This window comes from Pangasianodon hypophthalmus, chromosome 24, assembly GCF_027358585.1.
Source record: "Pangasianodon hypophthalmus isolate fPanHyp1 chromosome 24, fPanHyp1.pri, whole genome shotgun sequence".
In the NCBI taxonomy this organism is placed as follows: domain Eukaryota; kingdom Metazoa; phylum Chordata; class Actinopteri; order Siluriformes; family Pangasiidae; genus Pangasianodon; species Pangasianodon hypophthalmus.
In genome coordinates this window covers 15,556,905-15,573,496 of record NC_069733.1, presented here as the reverse complement: position 1 = coordinate 15,573,496, position 16,592 = coordinate 15,556,905, and the positions used below count along the sequence as shown (strand labels likewise).

Here is a 16,592-nt window from a genome sequence, read left to right as displayed (position 1 = left end):
AGGCAAATACACTTTATATCAGAGGGAGTGGATGTGTTTAAGGGGAGCGTAAAGGTTTGTCAGTGTTTTTATTGTTTTAATTTACCTTACTGGTAGCAGAGGGCTCTAAAAATGACAAACTGCTCCTTTAAGAGTTTTTGTACATCATTATAATCAAAGTACAACAGAAAAATCTATTCAGATTGTGTTCTAAATTCAGACAGTGTTGTGTAATAGCTTTTCACAACTTTCCATAAACAACAACTCATTAATATTCCATATGATAATTCATTCCAAGGCAATTTGCTCTTAATGGCATAAAGATGAGATAAATCACTACACAGAGCTTACTGTTTCATCAGTTCTAGTTGGTAGCCCTTTCGCTGGTCTGTTTCTATTTCCGCCTACTCGGAGGGGGGGATAAGGACTCCATCATTTATCCAGGATGATTTTTCACAAAACAAACATCTGGATGTATCTATCTAAAATCCTTCAGATCACAGTATCTCTTTTTGTTCATGTCTGAAGTACCTCAGGGCTTTGCCATTCTTCCACTTGTGTGTGGGTTTAGCGAAAGATCCTACATGGCGTTGTTATTTCACTTCCATCCTCAAAGTCTGGTGACAGGAGGATATAAATGACAAAAAATCATTGTATGAAGTCTTGAACATGAACTGAGGGCAAATCTGTCTAAAATCTAAAATCTTTCTGGAAGCCTGCTTTATCCTGGTCAGGGTCACGGTTGATCTGAAGCCTATCCTGGGAACCACGGCTGTGAGGCGGGAATACTCCCTGGATGGGATGCCAGTACACACGCACATTCACACAATCATTCATACCTAAGGGAAATTTATCTTGGCAAATCCACCTACTGGCATGTTTTTGGGAGGAGCGAGGACACCGGAGATCCCAGACATGGTCACGGGGAGAACATGTTGCACCACCGTGCCTACTATGATACACTGATTTATGATTTTACACATTTATTACACTCATTTATTCATTTTCCTTGTTAACTCTGTAGCGTAAAGGATTAATGCTGGAAATGTAATTTATATTCTGTGTATGGATGTTAATTAAAGTGCAATTTGACGTGTGGACGTTGCTGTTGTTTATAAGCATTTAACTGCATTAATAAAACAGCCTAAATGTCCTAAATGTCCTATGTCCTGAATCAGTTTCTGCTTTAACTACGGAAAAGGCAACTTGTTGACTAGCAAAAATGAATACTTCTCTCTTTTACTTGTTTAAAAAAACACACTTAAGCCAATTTTAAATTAAAAAAAATGTTGAAAAATAGAAATTATAGGTGGAAAGGTGGAAATACAATATTATCCACATCACTTCCAGCTTTTCTGCAAACATCACCTTCGACATCAATGAAGAAATGGATGTGAAGGTGTATGAAAGTATATTAAATAGTTCGTTTTTAGCAAACACTTTAACAAGTGTTAAACACGTTTGATGGTTATAATTAAGTGCATTTGTAAGCGTGCAGTCTCATAAATAAATAAAATAATTGAACTGAAACATCAGAAGCTTTTTACATGTAAAATGGCATCAGATTTAGCAGAATAGAGAGGTCAAGCAAGTCAAGTACAAACCAGAACATGTAGTTTCATGGCATTTAGATTGAGGTGAACTGATCCAAATTATGGTAAGTATGTGAGAATTTTATTAAAACATTTAATTTAGTGAAGAGTTCTTTTAGATGAATTAAAATGACACAATTTGAGAACTTCTGCCCCAGAAAAAAAGCAGGTCTTCAGGTATTTACAGCTACATGGACGTGTTCATGAATTTTAGAATTCTCACCAGATTGTGATCTTAAATGCGTGACGTCATGCTGTAGCCTTTCCATTAGGCACAAACAGGATTGTGTTGCCATGTAAGTTAAACTGTCACTGTAGTAATGTTGTGAACGGTGTAATTATTTTTCAGCACGCAGAGCTTCAGAGACTTCATGGCTCCTCGGTTCGAGTTCACCGAGCACTTCCACTGCATGAGTGCTCCTGATTAGCCATGAAATTATGCAGGATTCGGCTTTCAGCACATAATATTGTCTAAATATGAGAAATACCCCGCTATTGCACATGGCCCCATTAAACTAACAGACAGACAACTGATGCCTGACGCAATCCATTAGACGTATTCGCCAGTAACATTCATTATCTTCTGATTACTAAAAAAAAATAAATGTGAATTGTGTTTACAGACCTCAGATAGAAACGCTCGCCCGGCTTAATAAGTTGATTCTCCGTCAGCAGTGTGACTATTAGGGACACACAACAGGTTGCTTAACTAGAACACTCGATAATGGGGGATTTCAGTTAGAATGTTAATGGAAAGTAAAGCTTGTATTGTGCACAAAAAAACAATCTTTTTGTTTTGTAAAAGCAGCAATGCATGACCAGGTCCTGAATTGTCAGACAGAAACAGAGAAGCAGGAGAAATATATGCCTAACCATCTCATTCTTAGATGGCTAGTGCTCTGAGGATCAAATTGACTGAACATGAGATTTCTTTTACAGCGTGTCAGCACGGATCTCTTCACAACAGACGTGACCTAACTCCGAGTAACTCAAGCATCAAATAGCTTTCTGATACGCATTTCAGTGCCATATGACAGCTATGACAACATGTGATCTAGCTTTCACCACACAAGATGTTGCTATTTATGTTTTTCATCCTTCTTCCATCATACATGCACATGTACATCGTTCTTCCTTTCACCTTCATGACGTGCAATGTGTAAGCACATAAACTGCATCTTATTGTGTTAAATATCTGAGTGACGACGTGTCAAACTGCACATGCAACCATTTTTGACAATCCTCTTAGAGGGTGCCAATAATTCTGGAGTTGAATATCTAAGGAATAAACACAATAGAGTGTGTTGTTATAGGAAAACTGATTGCAACAGCAGTCCTGAAATGTTTTACTCCTCTTATACCACAACAATTTGCCCATTTGTTTGTTTGCCAATTAATTAAAGAAAGTCATACTTTTTATCCATTTACAGTTACGTTCAGTGTTGTGGTATTTCTGCAAAACAAGTTAGTTTCTGTTATCACTTATGTTATAGCAGCTATTAACAGTCGTTCACTTACTTGCCTCTCTTTTGAACGTTCTTCTTTGTTAAATAATCTGAATTACGGTTAAACTAAGATTAGAAGAAAAGTAAATCAATCTAAGATTAAGCAAAGTAGTCAATACCTTCTGACCTATCAGAATCAAGCATTCAAAAGTGCTGTGGTACATATGTGGTAAATATGTATACACTAAAAATAAATATAACTCCAGGGAGTTACTACAGTGTATTTATTACACTCAGTAATAAATGTAGAGCAATTTGTAGCACAACGTTTCTATAGAAACAGGACACTGCAGACAAAAGTCCTTCATCATCTGTGCAAGCGAAGTGCTTCTGAAGCTGTAGGAGGTGACATCGCTTGATAGTCTTGAATGTCTGAAGTGCTATCTCATTATCTAAGGTTTCATTCTGATTGCCATATTCTCAGCAATTTTTTTAAGAAAAAAAACAGCAGCCAAATCCATCAAGGTACAACGTTACCATAACAACTTTTGGAAAAAACTTAGTAATGCCTAGTATTTTTCCAATCAACTGTCCAGTTTCAGATTCCTTTTCTTAGCTGACAGGAGTGGAACCTGATGTGGTGTTCTGCTGTTGTAGCCCATCCGCCTCAAGGCTTTATGTGTTGTGCGTTCTGAGATGTTTTTCTGCTCACCACGGCTATAAAGAGCACTTATTTGAGTTACCGTATCCTTCCTGTTCTTCAAACTAGCCTGCCCATCGTCCTTACCTCACTCATCAACAGGCTAGAGATTGTGGGGGAAAAAAACCCAGGAGATTTCTGAAATACTCAAACCAGCTCATCACACCAACAACTATGCCACGGTCAAAGTCACATTATTCGCCATTCTGATGTTTGATGTAAACATTAACTGAAGCGCTTGACCTGTATCTGCACAATTTTATGGATTATGCGTAATTACTTGAGTGAGCAGGTGTACAAGTGTTCCTATTAAAGTGGCCAGTAAGTGTAGATGAGCATGCAGAGGCTACAGCTTAACATTTCCTGTTCTCGCTGTATCCTCTAATTAAAGTGCATAGTGGAAATGTTGTTTCAAATGAAAAAAATATATAATTTATTTCAAATGAAAAAAATATATAATTTATGTCGACTAATTTGAACTATTGCACTGTTGATGAACAAAAGGACAAAGGATTATCAGTTTGGAAAAAAATAATATTTCTGTAAATTTGAAGGATACCAGTGAGGGTAAAAAGCACCATGTCAAAGAATTGCCTTGCTTTTTTTCTTCTCTGCTCCATCTCTGACCCATACACTCCTCAGCTGTCAAGAAACCAAAGGGGTTAATCACCAAGAAGCTGTGTATTACTCCAGCGAATGACTCAATGACTCGGTCCCTCTCAAGCCCTATGTGACCACACAGCTGCACTCATTCATTTATCCCTCTCTTGGATCAGCTCCCTTCATCCGGTTGCTTTCAGCGAGCTAACACGTCACCAGTGCCATGTGCTGGGCTGGAGGGTGAACACCGTGCCCTCTGCCCCCACGCGCCCCTCTGTACGCCTCAGTGACGCTCTGCCGCAGGTGAAACACACACATGCTTCCACAAAAGCGCACACACACGAGAGACGTGCACAGCGGCACAGATACATAACCACACACTTCACTGCACAGCAATGAGTAAAATTATAGTCATGATTAGCTGGTCAGTGCTGAAGTCACAATTATTTATAAGAAAACCAGGAGCAAAACAGATTGATCATCATTTTCAGTCAGGGGAACATGCGCTTTTCATTATATTATAATCCAATCTTTCTTTGAAACAAAATCAGGTTAACTGAGTATGAATAAAAAGCAGCAGTCAATTAAAAACATGCAGTGTTAGCCAACTAGCATGAATGTACGGCTGCTTAGAAAATGTGTATTCATGTGAATACAGTATCATTTAAAGACTAGTTCATCATTATATATATATATATATATATATATATATATATATATATATATATATATATATATATATATACACACACACACCCCACACACACACACACACACACACACACATGCACACACACACACACATATAAAGGACTACAAGATAAAGGTTTAAACAATAGAAGAGTTCAGAGAATGGCTACACTGAGGTACTTTTAACCTCAGGAAATAAAAAAGCACTACACAGCTTAGCTAGCAGGGTTTTTCTCCCGCCAAAAGTCATTACATTGCTTCAGAAAGCATGCGACATGTACACATACAAATAAATAAATCACCAACAACCAAAACAACAAAACCCATATGGACAAGTTAGTTAGCAAGCTAGCAATTGAGCCTAATATTATAACAGCTAAAGGAGAGTAAACAACCCTTGTTCTCTCTGAAGAGTATCAATAATACACACCTCAGCCGATGTCACAGAATACACGACTCCAAAAGGGGATAGAAAAAGAAGTGCTGCTAGGTTTAGGGATGATCTTTGTCATTTTTTAAACTGCAGGGACAGTATATATTTTATCTCTCCTCAATTCACCTCCCCAGATGGTTTAACTTCAGGTATTTGAGTATGTGGTACTAAACGTAGTGTAGATAATTAACATTAAGGGATTACAGTATAGAAGTCACCGGAATGTACTGTAATGTAAAATATATTGTAGTATAGTTATAGCATTGTGAAATTTGAATACATTTTGAATCTGAATGAAAGAACTTGGAACAGAACAGCGTACAGGTTAAGCTGTTGTTCAGGTAAGTAAGGAATAAAGCACAATGAGCTATGCTGTTATAGGAAAATAATCAACAACAGAATGGTATGATACAACCCCACATGAAGCACAGTTAATGTTACCAGCCTGAAGTTGATTATCTTCCAGTAACAGCATGCCCCAAAGTGTTTTATTCCTCTTATAACACAGGAAATTATAACACAGGAAATTAAATTAATATTAAAAATATTTAGTTATTAATGAATGACACATCATACTTTTTTATCCATTTTCAGTTACATCTAATGTTACTGAACATCATTATAACAGCTATAAACTTTGGAGGTAAACCTGAAGTTAAAAAGGCAACTTGTCATGATACTGAGAACACAGAAAGTCCTGAAAACTTACATTTACAGCTTTACCTCTGACTGTTACAACGTGCTCACACTGGAGACTCCCTACAAAAATGCTAAATAAACATCTGCTTACAGAAAACTTCACCATCTCCAAAATGATATGTTCTGTTTTAAATAACAAGTTTTTATTATTGTGCTTAGATTATGTGGATTGTCCACCATGCAAGTCCTGTGAATTAGCTGTTACTATAGAAACGATAACGTGTGATTTGCCTTGAAGCTAGAACTACTGTCAGAGCTGCTGTTATAGAAAATGAATCAACATTTTCTGACCAATCAGAATTGAGAGATCAACAGCACTGTGATATAAAATAAAAATAAAACATGAAACACTACTTGTTGTAATCTTAGGAATGGCAACACAATCAGGCATCATTGCTAAAGTTATAAGGGAAACAATATAATAAAGATATGATTATTAGCAAATCTGGTTTTTAGCATACAGTTAAAAGCACAGACAGATTCATTTACTGTGATTAGCTATACTTTAAGAGCATCAATTAAGCTGCATGTACTTAGTATACTGTCCTTTTGTTTCAGCTTTGAAACTTTTTTATTTAAAGTAGACCTCTTTTAGAGATGAACACACCATGTAAAAAAGAAAAAACTAATAAATCAGGAGATGGATGAGTGTGTGGTAAAGGCTGGTTCTACCTTGTCACTTTCTGAGTACGGGTTGTTGAGCACCGTAGGCATGTTGTCCTTCCTCCAGAGGTCATCAAACACTCTGTCGTTATCAGAGGCCAGCTGGGTATTGCTGTTTATTCCCACACCGAGGTCTCTGAAAGTAGAAACACTTCACATCAGTACTCATAAACGAGAAAAAAAAAAAAAAGCACGCCTACACATATACATCTACATATACACACATCCAGAGAATCCCGCTTCCCTCTTTCATTCTCACTTAAAAGATTAACAAGGTCTCTATGAAACATGAATAATGAGAATAAGAATAATAAAGCAATGATTAGTAGTAGAGATTGTGTAAAGTGTGTTTACATTTATTCTTTTAGTTAAAAAAAAAAAACCTTTCTTGCTTCCCTATGAGCTAAAACACAAGGGTTATATTATGTTCATCTCAAACCAAACTAATTAATACAAAGCAATTTCATATTAGTAGAATTAAAATGAAGCAACTTCATATTTAATATTAATAAAAGCAATTTCATATGTAATATGTTTGTTCAGGTTAACTACTGTCCACATTTAAACCAAAACAAATGAAATGCTTGCAGAGTTTTTGTTTTAAAACCACGCCAACTTACCACGGACCAACACCAATAAATATATAAAAAATATGAAAAATTTTGGTAGTTTTAGTGCAACCTTTTTGATCCACCTCATATTAGATTGTAACAGTTTTCCAAAAAAAAAAATAATAATACATTTTTGCCTTTTATATCTTTATCTTTTTTTTCCATAAACACCATGTGAGACCCCAAAGAAATAAAACTGGAATGAAATCATGTAATATTTATACATATTATAAATGTTTTACGTTGTTAGGAATGATTATCTATATTATACATTATACTTTTTTCATATATACTTCTAAGTTGAAAAAATTAAAATTGTCCCTTTATTTCACAATTTTATCTACAAAATAAAAATGTAAGATCTAAAAAAAAAATAATAATAAAAATGTCGGTACGTCCTGTAACAAGACAACAATCCAAAGCATAAGGCAAAAGGAGAAAGTAGTTTAAAAACAAGTTTTACTCTGACTGTCTGTGACTGATTTGAAGAAAACAGAATAGAAGACACAAACCTTTGAGCTGATGTAAGAAAGTCACTTATAAAACACATGGGGGCATACTGTTACAGGCAAATAATCAACAACAGGGTGTGTGATGCATCTCTATGCAGTAGGGCAAATTGATTATGAAGTGTTTTACTGTTTATTTATTAAAAAACACCACGTCATACTTTTTATCTGTTTATAGTTACATTTAAGTTGTGAAACATCTCTTTTATCACTTACATTATAGCAGCTATAAACATGCATTTTTCTCTCCTGAAGTTAATAAGCAAAGTTTTAAAAATGCATCATCATATCACTGACAAACCTCAAACTTTCCTGTGTCTGAAAATGTAACGTTACGATGCGCTTGTTACGATGCGCTGACACTGGAGACTCCTTCCAAAAAAATGAAAGAAACCTCCTCACCATATTAACAATCGCATATGGGTTTTTCTGTTTTATGTGGAACATTAAAATAAACTGTGCAGCCAGAACTACTGTCAGAGCTGCTGTTACAGACAATGAATCAACACCTTCTGACCAATCAGAATAGAGCATTTAACAACAACGTGATATAGTTTGATTTATGTACTATTAATAAACATTAATTTATGTATTATTGATGTTACTTGTTGTATTAAAGGAACATAACTGAAACAAAACAGACTAAAGATCTTTTAAAGAAGATCTTTTTTTTTATTATTTTTGTCCTAATTGTATAAAGATTTTGCACTCAACTATCTTAATTTATACACTTTTATCTTATTTTATAGCTCAGGACACACACAAGCGCTAAAGACAGACCCAGACTATCACTCACCACCCGCAGGCAACACTTCTTTAAACTTGATTATGCTAACTAATGTCAGGATTTAAACAGTAAACAGGACTCTCCCAGCGTAGCCTTGAATGAACGTGAGATCCGGTACGTCACTGTGTAAACAAACACTCACGCTATAAATTCTTCACACTTTCCTTTCCAGGGTTGCATGATGGGAACAGTAGTGACACATACACCACAAATGTGATATGAGTGACTAAACGTGTGCGGTGTGTAGGAGACGTTTGTTTTGGAGTCGGAGGAGGAGCGCTGTGATGACAGATTAAACACACACGTCACATTACTGACTCCGACTAACAGATCCCTGGACATTAAGGACAGCTATAGCTGCTTACGGTTAAACTCGGAAGAGATGACCTCTGACCTCTGAAACGTTCAGTGAAATGGTAAACCAATTTCAGTTCCTAGTTCATAGTTCACAGACATAAACACACACATGGTGAAAAGTAATCACTCCCTCTGCATCAACATCACTCCCCCTGCAGCATTGCTTATTGTCATCAGATGCCTGGGAAACCCTTCACATGGTGAAATATTGATAGTTAATTATTATAATTATAGTTAAAATAACAGCTTTGTCTTTTGCAAGTTCAAGCATCACTCTATTCATCTCTCTCTCTCTCTCTCTCTCTCTCTTTCTCTCTCACACACACATTTTCTTTCTTTCTTTCTTTCTTTCTTTCTTTCTTGCCTTCTTGTTTTTTCTTTGCCTCTATTTTTCTCTGTCTCTCACCCATCCTCTCTCTCTACCGCTCCCTCTTTTTCTATCCATCTCCCCTTTTTTCTCTCTTTTTCTATCCCTCTTCCTTCAGTCTCTCCTCCACCCATCTCTCTCCCTCTCCCCTTTCTCTACCTCTATTTCTCATTCTCTCCCCATTTTCTATCCCTGTCCCTTCTCTCTCTCTTTCTAACACTCTTCCTTTCCAGCTCTCCTACACCTGTCTCTCTGCCTAATGTTCATCCCTGTCTCCCCTTCTCTGTCTCTCTCTCTCTCTCTTCACTCTTTCTTTCTTTATGTCTCTCCTCCACCTGTCTCTCTCATCCTCTCTTTCAAACCCTCCACCCGTCTCTCTTTCCAACCCTCTTTCTCATTCTCTCACTCATCTTCTCTCTCTCTCTCTTTATTCCTCTAACCCTTTCTATATCTCCTCCACCTCTCTCTCTAGATCCTTCTTTTTCTAACTCTCTTAATTTCAGGATCTCTTCCCATCTCTCTTTCTAACCTTCTTCCTTTCAGCCTACCCTTCTCTCTCTCTCTTTCTCTCTCTCTCTCTCTCTCCCCAACTGTCTGCCACATACACGCTTTGTCACTTCCTCTATTTGTCATTCTCTCTCCCCTCCCTCTTTCTCTCTCCTTTCTTCTTCTGTCACTTCCCTTTCTTACTACCCTGCTCTCTCTCTCTCTCTCTCTCTCTCTCTCTCTCTTTTTAATTGTCTTCCATTTTATCCCCCCTCTCTTTTTCTGTTCTCTGTCTTTCACCAGTTCCCTTTCTCTCGCTCCCTCTTTCATTACTGGCTGTGAATGTGGCTCCCTAAAGCTACCTGAGTTCACTAAAGTTTATTCTGCATATCGCTCACAGCAGTAATCTCAGGTGCAGAGAAAAATAACCTCAGTGTGAAATCTTAATGAAACTCCCATGCTTCAAACAGGAATCTTCAGTGCAGACATCGTTTAAGGTGATTTTTACTCAATGAAAACGCACGATATGACGTCATTCATAGCTCAACTGAAGAGCCATTAACACAACAACCAGAGATTCAAATATACAAATTGTTCAACTGTGTGTCACTTTTGCCTTTTTAATGGTATCATTTTCAAGCGTCGCTTTTTTTTTTTTTTCAAACACTCAGGAGGAAGCCTTAAGTGTTTGATGAGATCCTAAAGCATCCCAGTGTTTTCCTGCCGAGTTTCATTTGCTTCTGTTCGCGGTGGTAGAAGACTTAATTAAATACTGGGAATTTTATTGTGTAAAAGTCTACAATGTTTTGGCACTGTTTTCTCTGTCTTTCATCAGTAAAAAAAAAAAAAAAACTTGGAGAGATTGTATTCAGAGACATTTGACACTCGGAGATCAATACCACTCCTTCATTTTGTACGTTTGCTTTCTATAATCATCCCCCTACAGTTGGAGGCTTTTAAAAACAACCTTATTTGATGGCATTTCTGATTAATACAGCTTGCCAAACAGCTACTTTAGGTTTGCAGACGCACTCGGCCGTCTGTCAAAAATGGATCGTTTTTTTTCCAAGCACACTTATCTGAAACACTATTTGCCTCGGAAATACGCAGTGAGCTCCAGGAAGCCTCTGACTCATGCCCTGGGGACGGCAGTGAGCTAGTCTGGAGAACCGATGCCTACAGATTTGCAGGTAAATCAGATTTCTAACAGCAGCCCCCAACTATTAGGCTAATTGACTAATCCAGATCAGGTACAAACTAATAAGATCATCATCTAATAAGAGGAAATGACTGCAGTCTGGTCATATTTCCAACAAACCACTAACTAAACTCGTTTATAAACTCTGTGTATTTCAGGACAGATAGTATTTGATGATGATGATGTTGATGACGATGATGACGATGATGACGATGGTAATCACAGCACGTTTAGATAATAATCCATTCAGACAGCATAGACGATTATTAATAGTATTAATAGCTTTCTGGAATCATTTTTATTAAATATTTAATAATGGACTTAGTTTGATTTTGGTCCGCTGTAGAATTGTCTGAAACTCAGCTGATGGAAGACTTTTTTCCTATATAGTTCTTAAAATCTGGACTAAATTTCTAAAGAATATTAGACACACAAGTTTCTACCAAAGGACACTTTAATTTAAAAAAAAAAAAAAACTACAGGGTTCCGTGTGTGTATAAAATAAATATATATACATATATATATATATATATATATATATATATATATATATGTATATACGTTTTTTTTTTTTTTTAGTCAATCTGTTAAAGACTGAAAACAGTTTCATTGATGTGTTTTATAAAAAATGGATTGTTTAAGCATATATATGTAAAGCACTTCAACATTTTGCACTCACAAGATGTGTTATATAAAAATATGATGATGATGATGATTATTATTATTATTATTATTGTTGTTGTAGTTGTTGTTGATGATGATGATGATGATAATGGTGGTGGTGTTCTTATTGTTACTATTCTTATTGTTGTTGTTGTTGCTGTTGTAAATCTGTTATGCCCTTTTTGTTTGTTTTAACCCCTTAAAGTTCCCCTTAATGCTCTCACTCTTGTGACTACCAACTGTAAGTTCCATTATAGATACTAAATAATTCATACACTACTAGAAAAATCTAGCACCCTTAGCATTCTTTGATTTGTTCCTTGTTGTAAACTCATAAAAGTCCATGTAGAGCCCTACAGCAGAAGGACTTGAGGAAGAACAGAACTCTTACCTATCCATATTGCTTTTCTAAGACTTTACGAAGGGTTCATTCTGTCCTGTCTGCATCATTGTGAATGATGGTGTGACACAACTAATTTCCTTAACCATTTAAACTTCCAGTTTATTATTTGGTTGTTCATCCGGGAATCTCTGTGAATTGTTCACTAGCTAAAGTGAAACTAATAGGAAAAGGAATGAGTGAGGAATCTAAGTGTGGGCATGGGAGTTTAATTGATTACATGCAATAAAGGGTTAAATGACAGATGATCAGTGTGTGCATGTGTCCTGATTCTCCCTCTCGCCTCCTCTTACCTTTCCACCTGCACTTCGGCGTCCCTCTTCTCCACACCCCTCTGTCCCTCTCCATTCACGTCCCTCTTGCTGTTGTTCTTGATCAGCTTAAGCACAGGCTCGATCTCCTTCAGCAGCTCGTTGCTTTCCTCCACACCGTTAAGCAACGTGTCCGGCCCGCTCAGCGGGATCAAACTTTTGGGCTCCTTTCGTGCTGTTGACGAGGAGGTGGAAGAGGACGAAGTGGAGGACGATGACGCCAGGTTCTCGATGGCCCTCAGCTCCTTGGGTGTGCAGCGCTGACACGCCCGGGCTGACACCGGCTTGGTGACGCGCACTGTCCGTGGCCGTCCGTCTCCGCTCAGCGTGGTCTCCAGGTGCGTACTGAAGCCCTCTGGGCCACGCAGGATGAGGACGGCATGGCTCTCAGGCGAGACGTTCTTGAGCGTCTCCAGTGCACGCTCGTAGCTCATGTCCACCAGCGGCTTGTTGTTGACGGCGAGTACGATGTCGCCCACCTGGACCAGGCCACACTCCTCGGCCGCACCACCCCGGATTAGATCCGAGATGATTACGGGGGGTTTGCACACACGCTGCTTCACTAGGAATCCCAGACCACCCACTCTGCGCTTGAACAGGCGCACAGAGATGATGTTGGGCTGGAGCTCACACACACTCACCTCTGTGTCTTGCATGGTGATGCCGCTCTGTGCAGTAACACCACTCTGCAAATATGCACAAAAAACATTAGATTTTATGCACGCCTATTAAAATTGGGTCTCTTTTTGATTGATTTTTCAAAGCAGCATATCTGGCTGAGCATCTTATTCATATATGAGAGGATGGAAAATTCATGGACACACCAGGGAACTTTATGGATTGTACAGAGAGGACTATTGCACACTGCATGCTACATGTCTAAGAAGCAGGAATTTCCTTGCATGATGTAGAAATGCATATAAGATTTGACACATCGGTCGCTTTTTGTCCTGAGAGAAATGCAAAACATACCGCTATTATAGTACAATTATGGGTATAAAAAAAATTAAGAAATTTAAAAAACAAAAAAAAAACACTTTCTCTGAGAGTCCAGGAGCCATACCCCTGCATCAGGGCACAGCTGGCATAATCCTGACCAAATCCAAAAGTCTGTGACCCACTGCTTATCTGCAAAAGCAATAAGTGGAGACGCTGTGGCACTTCTGCTGTGGTCCAACACATAAGCAACAAATAACCTACTTTAAAACAGGCTTTCACACACTCTCCAGGCTCCCTACTTAACCTCTACAGTAAGCTCGAAGAGAAATATGAATAATCACAATAATCCATGATGCAGAGTGAAGGCAAAACACCCAGATGGCTCAACAATTCTGAAGAATAAACCTGATGAGTCTGGCAGTTTGTTCAGTGATTAATCAAATTAACACCAGTGCATGTTAGGAGCATGGTGTTCTCAAGAAATGATTATGACTGTGTGGTTTTTTTAATGAAATTTGGTTAAAATGATCATCATTAAGCCATGCTCTGATTTGATTCAATGGTCCGTCTATCATTTTATGTAACACTGACGTGTGTAATCTCTCCTAAAGCAACAAGTGCACGCGAAACCATCACGCCTGTACAACTCAGAAAAATACAAAAACTTTCACAAATATGCCCAAAAAAATCTACAAGCTAAATGCACGCCCAAATCACTACCGCACGAGCTCTTTCTGAAGGCGCGAACTGCACGCGCACTGTCGGTATTTATTTTTTTTTTCTTTCTTTCTTTCCCGCGAGAGGAAGCAACAGGAGCGCGCGCACAACACAAAGTTGCGTCTCCATCGCAATTATGAGTCTGGCAGCATGACACATATGAAACCAAATAAAGCTTCTCATCACGCACTATAAATAAAAAAAGTAAGAAAGAAGAAAGAAAGAAAAAAAAAAAAAAAAAGCAGGAAGATTTTAAAAATATGCGTATAAGCTTACCGTTTGGAAAACGCGCGCGCAGCTCCTGGGCTGTGTGTGGTGCGTGTGTATGTGTGTTATGTCTTCTCTCCTGAGTCCTCAGTCCTCAGTGTGTGTGAGAGAGAGTTGAGCTTGTTTGTAGTGTGAGTCCCGTCAGAACAGCAGCCGCAACAGCATCCTCCGCAAATACGGAGCGCACGCGAGAGAGAGAGAGAGAGAGGGAGAGGAGGGGGAAAAAACGACTGCGCGGTGCACTAGCACCGGTTTTTATCTCCCGTCATCACCGAGCTCCCCCTCCCTCTCTGCTCCAATTAAATGGCGACTTGCGTTACTGCACACTTTTTTTTTTTTTTGCACGCATTTGCACACCTGCTCTCCAGAGCGCATAACTTCACGCGTGCCATGTCACGCGCGCTGTTCCATACGGTGGAATAAACTCTGCATTTTGTATCACAGTATGCATAACAATCAAATATGATGATACAAGTGTACATCAACACTCATCTGTAATCATGTGACCTACAGGGCAATTTGAGTGCAGCTGTAACACTTGCATTGCTACACAACACAACAGTCACTGCAATGTGTCAACAATTCATAACACTTGTGTAGATTCTGGAAGGTGTTTGTTACACATTTGCTTTAAATGTGCTCATGGCACTCATTCGGCCAAAGTGTAATATCCCTCACTGTATCCCTGTATATCCTGGTCAGGGCTGTGGAGAATCCAGAGAACACTGGGCATGAGGCAGGAATCCACCCTGAATGGGACTACAATCCATCACAGGGTCCATGCATACACACATTCACACACTCATACACACCTAGGGACAATTTAGGTCGTTTTCACACTTGCATTTTTTTCCCCCGATTGAGACAATCAGTACAATTTTATAAGAGTGAACGCAGTTTTCCAGGTCCAGACATCCGATCCACAGTCCTCTGAAAATGGTGGTCTGGAGTTTGCTTCAGCTCAAACACATCACATGTGGAATCTATCCACGTTCAGTGCTGAGCACAGAGTAATGCGATTAGTTCAATCTGTCACGTAACTCACTGGTACTACTCGTGTGATTCCAGGGAAAGAGTTGTTATTGTTACTCATATATAAAACTAGACATTCATAGGACTGGAGCGATTTAAATCTCATGCCAGCCTGCTTTATACAAGATCAGCTTCATGTTTGAAGTATTCCTGCACAATGATATGACATGCATTTAAATAGCTCTGTTTTTCACCACTTGAGTTTTGGTAACACGGTTTTGCAAACCTAAATGCACAAAAATGAGGTGAATTGTGCAATCAATGCCCGGTTCAGAAAGAATTCTTCTATGTGAATGTATAGATGCAATTATGAGCCCCGCCCTGCAAACCAGCCCAGAATCAGTCTCGAGTATGAAAACAGCTTTAGAGTAGCCGATCCACCTACTGGCATGTTTTGGGAAGTTGGAGAAAACCGGAGGACCCAGAGCAGACCCACGTGGACTTGAGGAGAACATGTGATACTCCACACAGACACTAAGCCGAGCTCAGGAACGAGCCAGAGACCCGGAGCTGGGAGCTATGAGGTGGCAAAGATCCCCAGTGCACACTGTCACTCCACAGTATAATACCTGAAGTCAAGTGTAACTATTTGTGATTTTATTTTATATTCCTTTGATGGAAATAGATTTTGTTTAAACAAAATTCAATCTTTCAGAGAAATGTGAGGAGATCCATAATCTTTTTTTTTTTTTCTTGTGCACTGACTACACTGATTTTATTATCAAAGGAATTTTAACACCAAGATGACACCAAGATACCAGCCTTCAAATTGCCTAATAGTACAGCTATAGTGCTGGACAATAATAAGGTGACATTTACAATCCATGGTCCAGTTAAACTGCTAAAACCAGCTGTATATCTTATTTATCTTGGACAGCTTACTCTCCAAGTGTTGCACTACTTTACTGTTACAGCACCTGCCACTGATCAGTGTCTGTTAGTCCCTGCAGGCTGTTTCCACACAATGTATTAAACAAGTCTGTTGAGTTTTTTTTCCCTTGGTTTGTTTTTGCAGACAAACTCAAAAGATCAGAAAAAAGCTTATCAAATAAAATAAAAAAAATTGAAAAATTTAAAAAAGTCGCTCAGATTAAAATTGTAACATGACACTGCTATTATTTTTTGTTTTATACTAAGCAAGAGATAT

The 16,592-nt window shown here is 38.3% G+C and overlaps 1 protein-coding gene across 1 annotated transcript in view; it reads right to left on the bottom strand.

Moving 5' to 3' along the window:
* The window catches only part of nos1 (nitric oxide synthase 1 (neuronal)), a 57,997-nt gene extending 43,376 nt beyond the window's left edge, over positions 1-14,621 (bottom strand). The window contains exons 1-3 of the mRNA XM_026931613.3: positions 14,423-14,621; positions 12,473-13,176; positions 6,811-6,937 (exon numbers count right to left, since the gene is read on the bottom strand). Coding sequence (XP_026787414.3) covers positions 6,811-6,937; positions 12,473-13,146 — 801 coding nt within the window. The 5' untranslated portion in view covers positions 13,147-13,176; positions 14,423-14,621. The remainder of the gene's footprint in view (positions 1-6,810; positions 6,938-12,472; positions 13,177-14,422) is intronic.
* Between the last annotated feature and the right edge of the window lie 1,971 nt (positions 14,622-16,592).